General features: G+C 40.6%; 2 protein-coding genes and 1 long non-coding RNA gene across 4 annotated transcripts in view; all 3 read left to right on the top strand.

Annotated features, from left to right (window-relative positions):
• LOC110062933 (WD repeat-containing protein 19-like) overlaps positions 1-10,893 on the top strand; it is a 32,517-nt gene extending 21,624 nt beyond the window's left edge. The window contains exons 33-51 of the mRNA XM_089272599.1: positions 173-282; positions 794-851; positions 1,510-1,580; positions 2,151-2,226; positions 2,764-2,846; positions 3,469-3,609; positions 3,861-3,950; positions 4,567-4,654; positions 5,467-5,503; positions 5,827-5,936; positions 6,541-6,609; positions 7,086-7,163; positions 7,453-7,594; positions 8,302-8,381; positions 8,527-8,608; positions 9,262-9,412; positions 9,719-9,842; positions 10,237-10,313; positions 10,537-10,893. Coding sequence (XP_089128725.1) covers positions 173-282; positions 794-851; positions 1,510-1,580; positions 2,151-2,226; positions 2,764-2,846; positions 3,469-3,609; positions 3,861-3,950; positions 4,567-4,654; positions 5,467-5,503; positions 5,827-5,936; positions 6,541-6,609; positions 7,086-7,163; positions 7,453-7,594; positions 8,302-8,381; positions 8,527-8,608; positions 9,262-9,412; positions 9,719-9,842; positions 10,237-10,313; positions 10,537-10,651 — 1,782 coding nt within the window. The 3' untranslated portion in view covers positions 10,652-10,893. The remainder of the gene's footprint in view (positions 1-172; positions 283-793; positions 852-1,509; positions 1,581-2,150; positions 2,227-2,763; positions 2,847-3,468; positions 3,610-3,860; positions 3,951-4,566; positions 4,655-5,466; positions 5,504-5,826; positions 5,937-6,540; positions 6,610-7,085; positions 7,164-7,452; positions 7,595-8,301; positions 8,382-8,526; positions 8,609-9,261; positions 9,413-9,718; positions 9,843-10,236; positions 10,314-10,536) is intronic.
• A 710-nt stretch (positions 10,894-11,603) lies between these two features.
• LOC110062916 (phospholipase D2-like) lies at positions 11,604-17,764 on the top strand. The gene has a single exon (XM_089272600.1). It carries the CDS (start codon positions 11,629-11,631, stop codon positions 13,957-13,959), a length of 2,331 nt encoding a protein of 776 aa, XP_089128726.1. The 5' UTR covers positions 11,604-11,628; the 3' UTR covers positions 13,960-17,764.
• A 52-nt stretch (positions 17,765-17,816) lies between these two features.
• On the top strand, positions 17,817-18,686 carry LOC149103574 (uncharacterized). Of its 2 annotated transcripts, none has more exons than XR_016201774.1 (3): positions 17,817-17,863; positions 18,185-18,324; positions 18,582-18,686. It is a non-coding gene; the product is annotated as an uncharacterized LOC149103574 (long non-coding RNA). The 2 variants fall into 2 exon arrangements; XR_016201775.1 differs by lacking the exon at positions 17,817-17,863 and adding an exon at positions 17,894-17,930 and having other exon boundaries at positions 18,582-18,618.
• The last annotated feature ends 252 nt before the right edge of the window (positions 18,687-18,938 follow it).

The raw sequence follows: 18,938 nt of genomic DNA on the forward strand, positions 1-18,938 counted from the left end.
GACATACATGCAGCATAAAACATTTTAAAATTAATTAAATGTTATTTTCCACTAGAATGAAATTCGCGTAGCTGATACTCCACTTTACATCTCTCAGTGCACACAAACGCTTTCCTAGTACTTGACGGCCATTTGTTACAAAACTCAAATAACGTTTTACTATACATTCCAGATGAGGCGAGATCTCCTTCACTGGGACCAAGCCCTTGAACTGGCCAAGAATTTAGCTCCCGAACAGATTCCTTACATTTCAAGAGAATACGCGCAGCAACTTGAGTTCACGTAAGAGAAAACAATTTCTAGTGTTTTAGCTTGGCTTAATTTACTTGTAAGCGTTCACTCCTTTATGACGCGTGGTGGCCTAGTGGTTAGTGCGGTAGACTCTCATAGTACCTCTCCCCACCCAAGAGCTATCCGGCGAATTGTTGGCACAACATGACAAACTGCTGGGGAGTAACCTGCGATGGACTAACATTCCATCCAGGGAGGAGTAGCAATACTCTCAGCCACTTCATGCTGCTGAAGCAGGGGTCAAGTCCTTAGAGCTATGAGTTAGTTGGACTTACAAGACTTTACTTTTGCCCTTTTATATTTTTTGTCTCATTAAGTTGTTTCTCTTTTTTTTTTTTTTTGTAAATCTGGCAAAATAGAATGGTTGGTTGGTTGTTGTTGTTGTTGTTGTTGTTGTTGTTGTTGTATCTAAGTGATTAAATTTGTACTAGAACCCTAGATAGCATTTTTGTTCACCACGTACTACATCTTTTTTTTTTCTTTTTTTTCTTTTTTGCTACAGCGGTGATTACAGTAATGCCCTCCTTCACTATGAGAAAGGAATAACCAAACTACCAGAGGTAAGTAGAACGGCTGGCTTACATTTGTTATTTGGCGATTGATGCACGTGTTACTTGTCTTAGAGTCTTTTGACACCACCGAGACTAGTCGTTGGTGATATCGTAAGATCTCACATGAATGGCTCGAGAACAAACAACAGAAACAGTGCCTCCAGCCTTAAAACAATAACAGCTGCTACAATAATAAAACAATAGCAGCTTATGAGAGCTGCTACACTTCTAAGACTAGTGGGAGTGTGAAAGTAATTCCCCGAAACGCAGATATTAATACAGGTCAGTCAATGACGCTGTTACCTCAGAAAATGATGGTTGTCTATAATGATTTTCAGGTTTTATTTGTAGCATAAATGAGCTGCTTTCTCTCATAGAGTGGGAGGCAAGGTGACCTCATGGTTAGTGCGCTCAACTCCGGAGCAAGCAGTCCGGGTTCGAGCCCTGGCCGGGGACATTGTGTTGTGTTCTTGGGCAAGACACTTTTCTCTCACAGTGCCTCTCTCCACCCAGGTGTATAAATGGGTACCATTGAAATTAGCGTCCCATCCAGGGGGGAATAGAAATACTCCTAGGCGCTTCCTGCTACAGACACTGAGATTAGCTCCGGCCTGATGAGCCACTTGGCTCGTATGCAGACTTTGCCCTTTTACTTTTTCTCTCATAGAAACGGGAACATGACGAATTGTGTGTGGGTGGAATGGCAAGAATGGCGATAAGAGTGGGAGACATCAGAAGGTTTGTGAAAATCAAACTGAAAGCTACAATTTTAAGTAATGAGCGATTGGCTTTGAGCCCAAAACAAGTATTTTTGTACAGTTCGTATCACGTCTTTAAGGATTACTTGTATATTGATGACGTAGGTTGCTGACCTGGGTTCTCGTGTGAATCTGTGCTCAAGCTTTTTTCTGATTGGACAATAAAAATCGGAACGTTTTGGGTACTTGAACAAGGATCTGCGTAGAAACTGTTCTTGGATTATACAACATTTTCTGCTCTTGCCAACGTGTTTTTTTCTTTGAATTCCTACTGATTTTTAGCCCCATAGTTGTCGCCGTTGTGTCTTTCTCTGTGTTAATCTACTGATTGTGTTTAACGATACTTATTATTAAGAAAACTGTTTTAAAGTGCTGTCGAATTCATATGAGATCAAAGTACTCGTGTTGTTGTTTTCTTATTTTTACTAACTCTTGTATAAAACGAAGAGCTCACATTCAAATATCTCTTGAAGTATCAGAACTTATCTTTTGCAACAGACTATAACTGTGCAAAATTAAACGATATATGTTTGTTTTGTGCGTGTTTTAGAGGTGTTAACTATGCTTCTAAAAGTCCCAGTAGACAGCTGAAGAAAGAGTGCGCCACTATCCTGGAGTCAATGAAGGTGAGTTTTAAAATACAATTTAGCGAGAAGCAATCTTTTCTCTGATCAAACGGTGGAAAGAAAACGCAGCACTATGAGACAAACAAACGTCATTATAATTCATCAAATATTTTCGCTCGCACTCGATTGCTCTAAACGCGTCACGTGACTGAATATTTCACAGCAAGAAGACTGGGGAATATCCGAGTGATATTCCCCAATTTTCAAAATATCCCGCGTCTTGCGAAAAAAATAAACGAAGGATAGTAAACACAAAAGTCTCCACTTGACTTTACAAATATGCCCGATTATTTTTCTTTGGACATTATCTGCTCCTCGAAATGCACCGGTTTGCTCGAGCTTTGCTTTCGTAGAGCTGTTCGTTTTTCGGAACAGATAATGTCCGCGGACAATTGTCTGAGCATATTTTCGCGCCAAATGGAGGCTATTGTTTATATATACTGCATATAAGTAATCATACCCAGTTTGTCTGCTTTTTGATTGTTTCTTTCAATCGTTTCGTCATTGTAACCGATTTTTGATGCGTTTGATTCTCAGCAATATTCCGAATCAGCATTGCTATTTGAAAAAGGACAATACTGGGAAAAGGCGGCAGCTGTGTATATCAAAACTAAGAACTGGTGAGTAAAGCAACAACACTGCTGCACATTTACACATAAAGGGCGCATGCTTTCGTTATTGTCTAAATTCAATCCATTTCGAATAACTCCGTGATCCCTTTTTTCGCGAGAAAATTTTTAACATTTTTAGAAATAGAGGAGTAGACGAAGCGAAAGAGAATAGAACTAAATTTGAAAAAAGTTTAAAGTTCTCATTAAAGCGCTCCGATGAACAGAAAGCATTTCTGTGATAAGTAAAGGGGACAAATAATGGGGGGAGCCTCCAGCAATCGAAATTATTCACAAGAAACTGAGACACGCGGAATACAGGTTATAAGCCAGAGAATATACGTCAAAATTGTTGGTCGCCGTTTCCACCAGTGATTATTATAATAAGGAAAGTACGCGCCTCGTTGACTATTTATCATCACCTCATATCAAACGCGCGCTCTGGGAATAGCTGTCAATGGTCATTCGCGCCTGTAGGCAATCACGTAGTTGTATTCATCAAAACAAATATCCGGTCCAAGATGATGAATAGAACTACCATGATTCCCTTCAGGGAGATCTCATAGAAGGAATTGGGAGTTCGCATAGTGTATAAAGATTTACTCTACTTGGCGTAACACCTCGTTCTTTCCAGGGCGAAGGTCGGTGAATTGCTGGCTAATGTAAGTTCTCCCAAGCTTCATGCACAGTACGCTAAGGCCAAAGAGGCTGATGGGAAATACAAAGAGGCCGCTGCAGCTTACGAAGCAGCCAAGGATTACGACAGCGTCATCAGGTAAGGGCTTCATTTGGTTTATTGTGCCAGGAATAATTGCTTAATAACGTCCGATATACCATTCAAAATGGCGTGCTGAGCTCCTTTAAGCATAATAACTTTCTGATTAGAGGTACAAAACAAGGCCTGCAGTCGTTAGATAGAGTAATGTTTTATTAATCTAAATAAATAGTTTTTGTCGCTGTTTGATATCTTCATTGTTGCTTGTTTCTTAACTGATTGCTGTTGGCTTGTTCGTTAAATCATATCAGAATCTATCTTGATCACTTACAAAACCCCGAAGAAGCTGTGAGGATTGTTAAGGAGACACAGTCTGTTGACGGAGCCAAGATGGTGGCCAGGTTTGTAGTGTTTCATGTTTCTGTTACTTTGTTCGTTTGAAGAGTTAAACGGCATACATGGTAGCAGTTGTAAGAGCCTCAACGTCCCCGTGTCGTTGGTTCACTTTATTACGGATCAAGCCACCCGAGTTAGACCCTGGGCATCCCACGGGCAAGAGGCTTTCTCTCACAGTGCCTATCTCCACCCAGTGGTATAAAAGGCTTGGGACGAGTAGTGGACATACATGTACCGCAGTCTCAGTCGCTTCATGCCCTAGACCCGGGAGACAAGCGTCGGTGCGATGGGTCGCTAGGCTTGAAACAAGACTTCACCTTTACCTCCAGTTTTTCTCGCTGGATGGCATTTCAGTCCATCCACATGATTTTATTTGTCAGTTTGCTTCTGAACTCCGGCAGTATTCATTTTCACATGCATTGGAATGGACGAAGCCGAGGCACAAAGAGAGTTAAGCAAATGAAATCAAGAAACATGACCACGCTGGGCTGCTGGACCACCCGTCCTTCCACTGGACTATCCACCATACGATATTTGGCAACGTTATAGTGAACAGAATTTTTCTCCAGGTTTTGGTTACATGTAACCTCGTAGAATACTGATATTTGATCTTCTGTTTAGGTTCTTTCAGAAACTTGGCGACTTTGCCTCAGCAATCCAGTTCCTTGTTCTGTCCAAGTGTACTGATGAAGCATTCCAGCTTGCCCAGGTTTGATCAGCTTAAGGCTGTATTGTGGTGTTTAATCTGTGGATAAAACAATCGTGTAGGATTATTTCAATGGAAGTTGCTAAAAGCATTCCAAAGCAGTGCTTCATGTGATTGTCAGTTTATTACGCTGCACGAGGTTATTCTAAGTGTGACCATTCAAGTGAAAGCTGTTGAGAAGTGCTTTCATATCACGATGTTTATTATGATTTATATAATAATTAAATGAATGCGCGCGCTCTGATTGGTCAATCAGCTCATGGCTATGGTTTATTGTGCCAGTAAACTCGCAGAAATTTCGCGTGTCTTCTGAATTATTATATAAAGGCAATAGACCACAAGTTTTTATGGTTTAGAGGCAGGATAAACCACTTAGGATGTCGGAAGAACACTCGAAGAATTCGTAAATCACTCGCCAGCGGCTCGTGATTTACGAATTCTTCTCGTGTTCTTCCAACCCGAGTGGTTTATCAGCCTATAAACCATAAAAACTTGTGGTCTATTGCTTTAATACAAGATGGTTCTGAACTTTTAATTTTGTGAATTAAACCTTGGGAGTGACCATTGAAATGAACGCTATTGAACGTTCATGTGGTGCCGTAATGGTGTTCAAGACAGTACTTTCATACGATGCTGTAAGAAATCAAATTTTTGCCACTCTAAGTCATGCTAAGATGCAATGTTAACAGGTCTTGCTTTTTGCTGAGCTATTGGGCTGGAACTGAATGCAAAATAAGCGTATTCATCTGTCTCCAAAAGAAAATTTGAATCTTATTAGCATTCTAAGCGTTTTTCCTTTGTATATGGATTGCCAGGCCCACAACCAGATGGAACAATATGCTGAAATAATTGGTAAGTTAATCCGTTTTATTGGTAAAAAATACTGATGAACTTTAATATCTGTAAAATAAAAAAGTATACAGCTCGTAAGGATTAAGGAAATTACCTGTGAGCCAGAGTAGAAGATATTTTTGTTTTCAAATTTGTTCCTATGCCCATTAATTTTGTTCTGGTAATCCAAATCAAATCAAATGGTTAGTCATCCTCACTTTCTGATTGAATTACTCTCTCTTGTGGGGTACTGTTCTACAAATGGAAACCATTATTGTTACAACCTCAGATGCAAAATGGCGCTAGGCAGGGATATCGCTCTAACGCGTTTGTTCTTATACCAGGTGATGATGCGGTAGCAGACGACTACGCCAGTATTGCCATGTACTTTAAGAATCAGAAGCAGTATTTTTGGGCGGGAAAATTTTTCCTGAAGTCCGCACAATATGCTAAGGTGAGAGGAACATAAATTAGTGCAGGTAATCATATGAATGCGGGTACAGTTAAAGATTTATAATACGGGTGATTTTTCAAAATTCTCTCAAAATTGCATGAGCCTTTTAGCGATTGCAGTCATAATGCAAACGGTGTAAGTTTAGAACGATTGCAAAGTGTGTATAGCCGTAACATTGACAAGAACAAGTGCTGTTTGTAGCAATTTATCGTCTCAGAATCAGAAAACAGTGAAACCTCTTTCGAGTTCGTCGAACGACATGACATCAGTATTATTCTGTAGGGAGCATGCATCCTTGGAAATAAATGTTGGTTTATGGTACAGCTCGGTAGAACGCCACGAGATATTTACACTGATTGCTCGGTGACAAAAGCTACTTGGGAGAATTCTGCGTTGTCTCGGGAGGAGTTGAACCTTTCAGTTCCTGTAAACCGGTCACACGTTGTACTCTCTGAGCAACAGGAGAATCATGGGAGCTTGGCCATGTAACTGGGTCGGAATGTGAAGAAAAAACGAAAACCCGCATAGTGCTTGAATCTGTCCGATATGTTATTAAAGAAATTATTTTGCATGGTAATTAAGTTTAAGAGAACTTCTTTCTCAGGCCCTGAAACACTTCTTGAAATGCCCTGTGGGAGAAGACGGGGAATCTATTGAGTTGGCCATTGAGACGGTAAGAAACTGAACTTTAACTCTAAAACTTACACCGAGCTCGTTTTTGGACTTATAAGCTCTTCAAGCTAACAGTTAAGTAGTTTTTGAGAGATTGTTCTGTTGCTCTGATAACGTTTTATGCCATAAAGATTGCCATTTTAGGTTCACCAATGGCTGGGCGTTCGTATGACACCAAAATTGTATTATCATGTAATAAATACTGGTGCATTGAACCGTTCAAGTATAGCTGTTAGAAAAGTGCTCGAAACTGTTGTCAGCCACCTTAATGTCAAGAACTTTAAAGCTGAAACGGAGCAAACACCTTTTCACGTTGCTTTTGTATTTGGTGTCAACGAAGATGCCCTTTGGGCCTGGTGTTTGTGATACGCATGCTCCATATAAAGAAGTAAAAGTGAGAAGCTTGCCAACTCCTGGGATCAAAAATAGATCTACAATTAGACTCAAGCCTGTGTGTGTGTACTGTTCATATTTCAGGTTGGTCAGGCTGCTGACGAGGTGCTGACACATCAGTTGATTGACTTTCTCATGGGAGAGGCTGACGGGATACCAAAGGTAAAACAGAACCATACTCCACAGTGAACTGCGGCTTTTATAACCAGCCACGATCCTGGTGACAATATATTGAGACAAAAAAATTTCATCTCACTTGAGATTAAAGCAACCTCGTTCCTCGAGTCTTCGTTCCCTATTCCGCAAGCTTGGCAAAACGAGCAACTCTCGAGTGTCCCGTTACAGGATCTAATAGACAGCTTCTTTTAGAAACCATCTTTGAATTTTGGCGATTTAATCATTTTAATGTAGTGAGATTTCGGGAAACGATTAAAGAAGTTTTTTATTCCAGGAAGCGAAATACCTGTTCCGTCTTTACATGGCTTTGAAACAATACCGTGAGGCCGCGCGCACCGCCATCATCATTGCAAGAGAAGATCAGAATGCTGGGAACTACAGAAACGCTCATGATGTTTTGTTCAGCATGTACAGAGGTTGGTTGTTAAGCAGTTTTTACTATTACTAGTTCTTATTGCTCAAAGGTAACCAACTCGAAAAACCGCAGTTCAAGGAGTTCAGGTTTTTTTGCAGTGGAAAATTCAGTGGAACCCCGTTAATCCGGCCACCAACGGATCGCCAAAACCGGTTTGGTTGTATGAGAGGAAATGATTGACTGAGCTTTTGTTCGGGCCAGAATGAAGTGGCCGTAATAACGAAGTGAACGTAGTAACAGGGTGTCTATAAGGCGTGTTGCCACCGTAGCAATGAGGTGAAAGCTTGTGATTGCTGTGTGAAATAATCCTGAGAAGATTGTTAATTTAAGTGTATAAGCAGCATCGTGCTATTAAGGTCCCCGCAATCTGCGGAAACTTTGTTTTCCTGTATTTTTTTAACTGTTTCCATATACACCCAACATTTGTCATTGTGGCAAATTTGTTCTCGAGAGGCAAAACTATTTCTTTTTTTTCACAAACATTTTGCTTAACAGTTGCTGCGTTTGGGGAGAAAAGAGGGGAAATTTTCGCTGCTGCAAGAATGCTTTTTCCTTATTTTCAGCGGGCTTAACATCTGCTAAATGGTGTAAATGAATTAAAGGTGATTATCAGGCCTGAAAAAAGTTTGGTGCGGGTTCCCTTGTTCTTGTACTTAAGCTCTTTGAGCTCCTTTATTTCTAATTCCAGATCTAACCATTGTTTTTTAGAGCTGACTGATCACAAGATCAAGATTCCCACGGAAATGATGCAGAATCTGATGATCCTTCATAGTTACATTCTGGTTAAGGTTAGCGTGACTTGTCCACGAAAATTTAACATGTCTTTAGTGATTTAGCTTTTCCGTTCTTATAACAATTTACGTGTAGTTTTTCATGCTCTTGTATAATAGGGAATATTGGTGATCTAAAATTATCTTGTCTGTCCTGTCTCAGCTGCACGTGAAGAGAGGTGACCACATGAAGGGTGCCCGGATGTTGATCAGGGTCGCAAACAATATCAGCAAATTTCCAGCACGTAAGTATTGAACGGCAGCCGTTTGGGACCGAAAAGTCTCTTTTTCGGAGAACTTAAAAGTCTCCGGCGCCTTACTCAATATCTGTGCCCTGCAGTCGGCGGGAATATTGCTAGTCACCCTGGATTGGAGTCCTGTTAGTCTTAGACAACCATAAGCCTTTTATTTAGGTTCCCCCCACAGTTCGATGGTAGCATGAGCATGAACAGACTCAGTGGGGCACAGCTCGGGAAAAAAAATCGAGGGGCCGAGTGTTCCGTGCACGCCAGTTTTACCTGTGTTTTTCCTTCGTCTTATACCCTACTAGGAAACATGTTGACAGGCGTAGTTCCACGGTCCTCATTTGTATTCTTGGGGTGATAGATGAGAATGACGTGCTTTGCTCAAGACACAATGGTCTCGCTTGCCTTGTTTCCAGGCCTCTTAAGTTCACAACAGTCATTCCGTTTTGGGTCGCGCGGAATAACTGACGTCACGAAAACGTATTTACATATGAAGATTAATTAGGCAATTAAATTCAGTAAAGAGGCTGCTTGTCTCTGTCAAGTAATAATGCCCTCCTCCTTTTAAGTTGTGGAAAGACATAAAGGTAGAGTCTGAGGGTACATTAACTTGTAGCTTAACTTTTTACAGATCTTACATCTGTTTTCCACAGACGTTGTTCCCATTCTAACGTCGACCGTTATCGAGTGTCATCGGTCAGGACTGAAGAACTCTTCATTCAGTTACGCCGCAATGCTAATGAGGCCTGAATACCGACAAAAGATCGATCTCAAGTACAAAAAGAAAATTGAACAAATTGTCAGGTAAAGTATTGTATTTCACGTTAGTTTTGGTGTAAGAACTTCTTCATACTCGAGAGTCTTTCTTTTTGTTGGTTTGAGCTGTTTGTTAATTTAAAAAAACACCCCGCAAACCCAAAATACAAACACATACAAAGGACACCTGCCCTTTTCTCTGTAACAAATTGAGAAGAGAGGAGTGTATAAAAGGTGGGGGTGTGGGGATGGGTGGTTATGAAGCTTTACTATGTAGTCACCATTCTGAGCATTTTTTCCTAGGAACCCAACATGTTTTATTGTAAATATCACTGTCATCTGCTTTGACCGCAGGAAACCTGATAAAACAGAAGAAGAAGAGGCTCAAGACCCGTGTCCTTACTGCAGTAATGAAGTACCCCAGACTAAACTGGACTGTCCAGAGTGTAAAAATACCATACCATATTGTATTATTACGGTGAGTGATACCGTACCTCCGCCTTATGGGACTACTTGTTATTACTTGACCATATTCTATGTCTTAGGCTCTTCAGGAAATAATTTGAAAAGTTCGAATGAATTTCGAGCCACTCTTCGGAAGTTAACGTAATCTCTTCGGCAATCGTCGGAAACTTCGGAAATTGTTCGGAACTAAACTTCGGGCATTATCTGGAATATATTTTTTCAAAAGGTTATGGATTAATCTTATTTCAAATCGCTCAATGGCAGTTGTCTTTCTTCTTTTTCTTTATCCCCCTCATTATATTTCACACCAAAGGTCTTTCCTCATTGATACCTACCCTGGAGAAAGCGCTTATTGCGCAGAGTATTTTTTAACCGCACGATTGTTTATATATTATTTTCATTCCTAGGGACGTCACATGGTCAAGAACAACTGGACAATGTGTCCGAACTGTTGTTTTCCAGCGCTACACTCGGAACTTATGAGGTATATTTAGTTTTATTGTTAGATTATAGGTGACACGTTTGTACAAAGCGCTTTTCAGTGGAACGTTGATCTTACATTTGCAACCTTTAGTGGCTTTAGCAGCCCTCAATGGCCTCCGTATTATTGCGAAATTAACACTTCCAAAGCAATTTGCATTATATTTTGTTCCAGTACGGTTTCATTAGATTTTATGTCCTTTTCAAACTTTTTTTTTTCTTTTTAGCCTGTTGGAGACTGGTGAAACAGTTTGCCCAATGTGTTCCCAAACTATGGCAGCCACAGACGTGAAACTGATAAAGGACCCCTCACAGTACTTGAAGAAAGCGGATAAAGATTAGTGTCAGAAAGCAATTGTGCTTTATCACAGCCTCTTCGTTTGAGGCTTCTTTAATATGTAAATAGCACAGAAGGCCAAGCTCGTTTGTATCTACGCATGATGTATCTCCTCCCCAGTTTTACCGCTCACAAGAGAACTGAGAACGAGATTTACACGTAATGGTATATGTTTGTGTTATTTCAGTTTATGTAGTAATGCAAATGGTGAGCTTTACTTGTTAATAAAATCACACGTTCAGTAATAGCTTTGCGTTTTGAGATCAATTTTCTCGTCTTTGTTTTCCAACAAGTTATTTGCTCGTTGAATCGGTTTATCTTACATGCAGAACGGCTTCTATGGGGGCACGGTGGGAATAGCAGACGTGTGACAGTTATTTATAGCATGAGATCAAATCTTTCGCGTCACGCTACTTGGATTAACCTTTGAAGCGAAACGCGAATCATCCGGAACCGATTCCCGCTGACTAGTTTTCGTTTTCTCAAAGTGGAAATGTAACCTGTCTGACAATCTTTTTTTCATGGGGAACCCTATTGATGAAGGGTTGTAAATCCTGAAGTCCCCGGCCCCAAAAATATGAAACCTTAACATAAGAAATATCTAGGCATCACAATGAGCCGACTAAAAACTATCATATAATGCGCACTTTCCGAGAATAAACAAACGAGTATAGATCACAAAAATTTAAAATTGTCAACAAGGGTCAAATCGGGCCATATTGAGGCAGATCGAGTTGCACTCGTACAATCACCAGAAGTGAAAATGTACTCCCGATCTTGTCTGCTTGATCTATAGTAGCTACGGTTGCATTACACTTGCTTGGTTTGGCAATGGATTTCTTCGCACTCTTAACAAGTGACACGTGGCAGCCCAAAGGTAAAGGGCCTTTGATTCATGGCTCGAGTGACATGAAGCACAACGCAGTGAGTTTCTCACTTCTTTTTGTTTTTGTTTCGTTTCCTCAGAAGCACCGGAAATGGAATGGCGTTATCTTCAGGGTTGAACTATTTACGCAGTGGTGAAAGCGTCTTAGAGTCATCTTACATTTTTTACCCATTTGCCTGCATGTACCCGAAAAGTTATTCTGTACCCATACAGACTCTTTATTTTTCTTTCGTCGTGAGGATTGTGCTACCCGAGTTTCTTTGTCTCACCTCGATTGGCGGACCCTCGTCTTTGGAGATGTTCTATCCGAGGGAAAATGTGTCCCACACGGGAAGGTTTCTGCTGGATAAGGGTAACGCGGGCTCTCAGACCAGTATACAGTCCCTTTTGCTACTTCCGGCTTTGGAAACTATTCCTCTTGTCTCTATTGAAATGGCCAATCTACATAGTAAGCTGTTCTTACTGCTGTTTGCAATCGGAGCAGCGTCCCTAGCGGTACTTGTACGACAACGCATTTCATCCACGGCAAGTAACGCAACTGAACGATATCGTTTTGGCTCCTTTGCACCGCTCAGAAACGAAAGTCGGGCCAAATGGTTTGTAGACGGACAAGACTACATGGCAGCTGTTGCTGATTCGATTGAAGCCGCGGAAAAGGAGATCTTCATCACAGACTGGCAACTCAATCCTCATATCTTCATGAAAAGGCCTGACTCGGGAATCGACAGTTTGCATTGGCGTCTGGACAAGATGTTGCTGAGAAAAGCTGAGCAAGGTGTTCGCACGTACATTTTACTCTACTGGGAATCGAAGACAGTCGCAGGTATGGACCTTGGTAGTGAATATGCACAAACTGTTCTGAGTCATGAAAACATAGAGGTTCTTCGTCATCCAGATATGGATACCCTCTTGAATCATCTTTTTACCTTGCTCCGGTGGAGTCACCATGAGAAAGTGGTGGTTGTTGATCGGAGTGTAGCATTCGTTGGGGGAATTGATCTTTGCTTTGGCCGATGGGATACTCACAGTCACGAGTTAACTGATCACTTTCCACCTCATCCCTGTGTGTTGGAGAGTGATGAGTGTGCCGGAATTCCTAAGGAATCCACAGTGCAACATTCTCGATGGATTGGCAAGGACTATGGTAACACCTTTCTGTACGGAGCAAGAACTAACCTGGATGAGCCCATGAAGGATTATGTTGATAGAAGTAAAGATCCTCGAATGCCATGGCATGATGTGGCTTGCTCAGTTTCTGGACTTCCGGCTCTTGATGTAGCTAAACACTTTATTCAGAGATACAACAGTATCAAGCCATGGTACAGCTTCCATCGACTCACCCTTGAAGATTTTGTACCAAACACTATACTTCATCAGATTTCAGATCCAAGTGGTGGCAATCTTACGATTCAAGTTCTCCGTTCAGTGGACAAATGGTCAGCCGGTCAGCCACATGAAGCCTCCATCTACAATGCTTATCTACACGCGATTCAGAATGCAGAACATTTTATTTACATCGAAAATCAATTTTTCATCTCATCTCAAAAAGGGACTTTTAGAGGTGTGCAAAATGAGATACTGTCCACACTGGCTGATAGAATTTATCGTGCTTATAAAAAACGAGAGGACTTCCATGCAATGGTAATCATACCTCTTAAACCGGAGTTTACAGAGGAGTGGGATCCTAACACTGGCAGTGATTTAGGAGCCGTAAGTTACTGGACCTATGCTACTCTCTATCACGGGGAAGACAGTTTGATGAACAGGTTATTGGTAGAAAAGCAAATTCCAGGTCATGCAGTAGCTCGCTACTTCAGTGTGCATGGTTTACGGACACATGGGTCTCTAAATGGGAACCTTGTGACGGAGGTTGTCTATGTGCACAGTAAGTTGATGATTGTTGACGACCGAGTGGCTATCATAGGGTCAGCAAACATCAATGACCGCAGCATGCTTGGAGACAGGGATTCAGAAGTAGCAGTAATCATCCAAGACAATGATATGATGGAAGGAAAGATGAATGGACAACCCTACCAGGTTGGAAAATTCTCTCACAGTTTACGTTGTCACTTACTAAAAGAACACCTTGGTCTTTTATCAGAAATGAATGTAACCCCGCGAAATATCAAGGTAGAAGATCCACTGACAAGTGCTTTCCGCTTTGCCGTTGTAGAATTAGCTGCCCAAAACACTCACATTTTTGAGAAAGTATTCCATGGAAGAATTCTCCCAACAAATAAAGTGTTGAACTTCGAAGACCTTGAAAACTGGAAATCAATTCCTGGTCTCGCTGACATTAAGGTGGAGGAAGCCAGGAAGGAGTTGGATAACATTCAAGGAAGAGCTGTCACTTTCCCAATTTTCTTTTTGAAAGATGTTCTAAAACCAACCTTTCTGGATTACCTGAGTATTTACAGTACCGGCTGAAATCATGTGACCATACCGCGCGGTTTAATGACCTGCGGTGTATAAACACACTTCTAACTTGTGCTTTCAATTTACTACTTTTCTTTTGTGCGCGACCGACAACATCGATGGGTCTACCGTTGACTAAATGTTCCCTTTACAATTAAGTTCGTCCCAAAAAGATTTAAGTTTTCGATTTACACAGTAATAGTCGTTTGATATTTAAGATTCTGTAAACGTGAAAAAATGATTGCGATTGGAGAAATTTGGAGCTTTATCCGGTTGATCTTCTCAGAATAAATTGGTTCTAATAACGGAGGCTTTCGACAAACAATTAAGAATAAAAATCAGCGATAATAATTTCGAATGACGTTTCGATGACTCGTTCATCATTTTCAAATTCTACACTCAATCGGACTCAATTAAAGCAGAACTATTTAGTACTTTAAAATTACCACTCTCTACATTCCACATGGTAGAGGTTTTATTCACATGCGACGAGACTTCACTCGCATTCTCAATATATAAAGAACTTATAGGAATCTCACTTTAAGAATTTGAAGGTGATGGACGAGTCATCAAAACTTCATTCGAAACTATTATCGCTGATTTTTATTCTTAATGAATTGGTTGCGTCAGTATTCCGATCATAACTTGTAATCTTAGTGAGGGTTTTGTCTCCGTGAAACCACGTAGTGTCTTCTGACAACAGCGACAACTGAAAACACTCTAAGCAGCGTGACCTGATCGTTCATTGGGTTACTACTTCTGTCGAACGGATAAATCTCGTGCACTACACGTATCTTCGCCTCGTGAAACCCGCGGCCGATGTGCGCATGATTTCATAATCAAATACTTTCATACTTTTGATACTAGAGGCCGCGCCAAAGAACTCATGCAAACTGTGTGATGCCATTCGTGGCGTAATGGTATTGCGTTACATAAGGGCAGATCATCAACATGTTGCTCGTTCTTGGTTTCAAATTATGACTGAAACTACAGGAGTACCCAACGACACTTTAACTGGAAATTTAATATGTGACTTCCCAAGCACTGATTCTGTGCTCCCACGTCAATTACCATTAATAATTAACTTTCCTGGGAAAAAAATATCCGCTCTTCACTGCTAGCAAGATCGACTTTATTTCATAAAACTCCCAGCCAGACATAATGAAAATTTTGAATACCGAGCTAGAAAAATGGCAAGTAGCCAAGTAGCCAGCCAGCAGTAAAGGGTAACATTGTAAATGCCCGCAAGGCAATTATAGGCGAAAAAATGTTCTGGCCAGCGTTTTGACCTAGATTAAAAACAAACGCATTGTTTAGGACCTTTATTCAACAGCCTATTGTCTGTTGACTATTATTAGAGATAAATTAGCAATATGTGGTTATTTTTGCCGCTATGAGCAAAATCTACACTTTGATTATGTTATCACTTAAAAACAATACAACTTACCATTTATGTCTTAAGCGGATCGGACAAGGTGTCTCCCAGCACGTTGTTTTCCGATACTTCAGATGCCTTCCAGGTTCAGCATACGTGTGACAGTTTGGCACTTTACGTTCCGACATCTAAAACGATTCACACTTATGTTTAAAATAAGATCCCTCTAATCCTTCTAGACATTCAGATCAAACTTGCTTTCACCAAAGAAATGTCTGTTGCAAAATTACTTTTATATAACGCTGTAAGGGAAATGAACAAAAAATAATATTGAAGTCCTTTACTACTACATATCGGCCTTACTTCTACATTGCTAGCCCAATAATGATTGTAATTTCAACAACAGCAACACACTTAATATGTTTGCCCCGATTTAGTAGTTTACAATTATTTCTAATGATTTTTTTGAAAAATAAAGGGTTATGCCAGCTCCTTAAAACAACCAAAGGGAGCTGGTTTAGTGCTGATTAGTAACACCATGTTTACCTCAAAAGTATTGAAAAACGTGTTTTTCTTTTTCTTTGGACAACTGTCTTCTCTGAGCTTCCCACTCTGGAATTGCGAGATAAAAGTGTGTAAACCACATTGGAATCTTTATCATAAAAGGAGTAAAAAAAATCTTGATAATACATACCTTGAATGTTGGTGATCCATCTCAGTCCATGTCACTGATCCATGCCTTACCCAAGACTGCAAAGCACTGTCAACACAACTTTCACAAAATTAATTTAACTTGAAAGCTAAACAACCAAGGACACTCACATTCCTAGAGGTAGTTTGCCGTAAAAATTTCATAAATACCCATTGAAGGGATGTTTAAAGCCGTTCACCGTAAAAGTTTCACACAGTTAAGTGCAAAGTTTCGCAGCAAAGACCCCGGCATTGTTGGGATGTTACAGGCCGTTCACCGTAAAAGTTTCACACAGTTAAGTGCAAACATTCGCAGCAAAGACCCCGGCATTGTTGGGATGTTACAGGCCGTTCACCGTAAAAGTTTCACACAGTTAAGTGCAAACATTCGCAGCAAAGACCCCGGCATTGTTGGGATGTTACAGGCCGTTCACCGTAAAAGTTTCACACAGTTAAGTGCAAAGTCTCGCAGCAAAGACCCCGGCATTGTTGGGATGTTACAGGCCGTTCACCGTAAAGTTTCACACAGTTAAGTGCAAAGTCTCGCAGCAAAGACCCCGGCATTGTTGGGATGTTACAGGCCGTTCACCGTAAAAGTTTCACACAGTTAAGTGCAAACATTCGCAGCAAAGACCCCGGCATTGTTGGGATGTTACAGGCCGTTCACCAGTCCGGGATCGTTATCAGATTTGATAACCATGTGACGTCGCAACATGGCAGCCATTTCAAAAACCGGGAATTTTCGTATTCACTTCGCTTTGCTCGTTATTTGTTCGATTATACTCGGGTAATTTACCCATAATTCTATTCGATAATTACCAGAAAAGAAGGAGCCTTACGTGTTTTGAAGATGGCGGTTGAAGACCAGCGTAAACGATGTAAAATGCTACTCGTAAAGTGAAACAGCGCTTGCAATTTTGCATCCAAACCAGGTATGTTTTTCATTTTGTCATTAGATTTAAGTTACCTGGAGATTTTTGCGAAAATCACAAAAAATATGTGGTTAATCTTCACGCCATATTCTTGGGATTTAACGTGTTTTTAGTGTTGTGCACGATCTGTGAAAAAAGTGCACGGGGGTGTTTTGATTTGCGATGTGTTGTTCGTAACGGCGGCCATATTTACAGCTGTAATCGATATGTTCCTAGGTATTGAGATGGCGGATGCTGGTACCCATAGAATCAAAATAGCAAAATTATGTCGATTTTGTGGATATAGCTTGGTCATTACATAGGGTAGGTTTATTGTTGTCGAGTTTTGCAGCATAAAATTTTCGTTCCTTTTAGGCCTGACAGACACGCACCATTCAACTTTAAGAATTACTGGTGGCAAAATCACGGGGTACGTAAAAGTAACTTACATAAATCATCTAAGCCCCTTCAGAAAAAATCATAGCTCTTAGTGAGTCGCTCGATTCATGGTACGGCAGTCCAGGTGGTCGGGAAACCACTTGCGAATCTAACATTAGTTGTTTATTTTCTTTTGAACGGTTACCATGAGGTCAAAATCAAGGGGCCAGAAGGAACTCCTTTTCATGTCCTTCCTGAAAATTGGAAACAAAGACTCGTTCGCACTTCGTTGTGTTTTGCCGGAAATTAGAGAAATACCCGAGACACTTCTAGACGTGCCACAGTCTGGTATCCAAGAGCGCTAAGAAAAATTACACTTTGAGAGAAGTTGCTGGAAGACAGATAGGCCGGGTGCAATACTTCATAAACAGGGAACTAAAACACCTTTCGGACTGCGGGAAAATCGACAATCACGTTAAAGGGTAAGTTGCCTATATTTTTTGGAGTCAATTTCAACAACTCGCGGTCCTGAAATATTTTCCGGAAATGCCGGCCAAACTAGGTCAGTTTTCTGGCACACCAGTCGTTATAAAATGAAGCTTATTGTTGGATTTAGCGAGTGAACTATGGTACGAAAACATATTACTTGAATTATAGTTTCTTTTATATGAATCGGTCATTAAAAGCGTTTTTCCATATCACCGAATGCACAGCAATAGACTACTGATCTACAACTAAAACAATTTTTTTCCGGAAATGCCAAGACTTCCAAGTTTACTGTCACATCTCACGACATAAAGTGTTGCATGTACCCATTCCACTGAACGGAGGTGTATCACGAATTAAAGTAAATATACCTGCTATATTTTTGTTGTTGTGCCAGAACCATATCAGGCGAGCCCACAACGACAAAGAGAACTCCAGTGCATCAAAGATGGAAACGAAATGTACAATACGGCGGAGGGGATTGAATTAGCAATCGCAGAAATGGAATTAGGCGTGGGATGGGATATGGCCATCGAGGTAAGCTATTCTATCTTCAGTATATCTGGACAGAGGTCGACAGAGGGAGGGTCGCGAACTGTTTCGATACTGTTATTTCCATTTCATAGTAATGAATCATAGTAGGAGATGTTTCGGTCCTAACCACGCTTCGCTCATGCAAATTGAACGAAATTCAGTTACAGCTCTCCACTTGGAATATAGAAGCAACTTGTTCAGTGTCAATTTGTGAACTCAAGATGTATTTACTGTTAGTGTTTCGTTTATATGTTATACAGACTGTTGAACAGCCAGCTTCGCCAACTACCAAGAAAATGAAGCCTGAGTGGAAATAGAAGCTATCATATTAGTATCAATAAACAACGCTTTTGTGAACAGAATAACTGTTGTCTACCTTCGTGTGTTTTTACTCGGAACAAATATTATACGGTGTCTATCTGAAAATGAAACTTTTCGCTGTAGCTTTTGGACAAAGACAGTTTTCTTCCATACATCTCTGTTTCTATTCCATAATCCAGTAACCTATTGCGAAGCAAACATACAATTACAATTAAATGAAATTGCATTGTGATGTTGTGAAAAAAGTAACTCCTTTCATCGCAGCGCCCCGTCGACCGCCATATTGAATTATACAC

Source organism: Orbicella faveolata, unplaced genomic scaffold, assembly GCF_042242905.1.
Source record: "Orbicella faveolata isolate gen_17 unplaced genomic scaffold, um_ofav_v1 contig_35, whole genome shotgun sequence".
NCBI lineage: Eukaryota > Metazoa > Cnidaria > Anthozoa > Scleractinia > Merulinidae > Orbicella > Orbicella faveolata.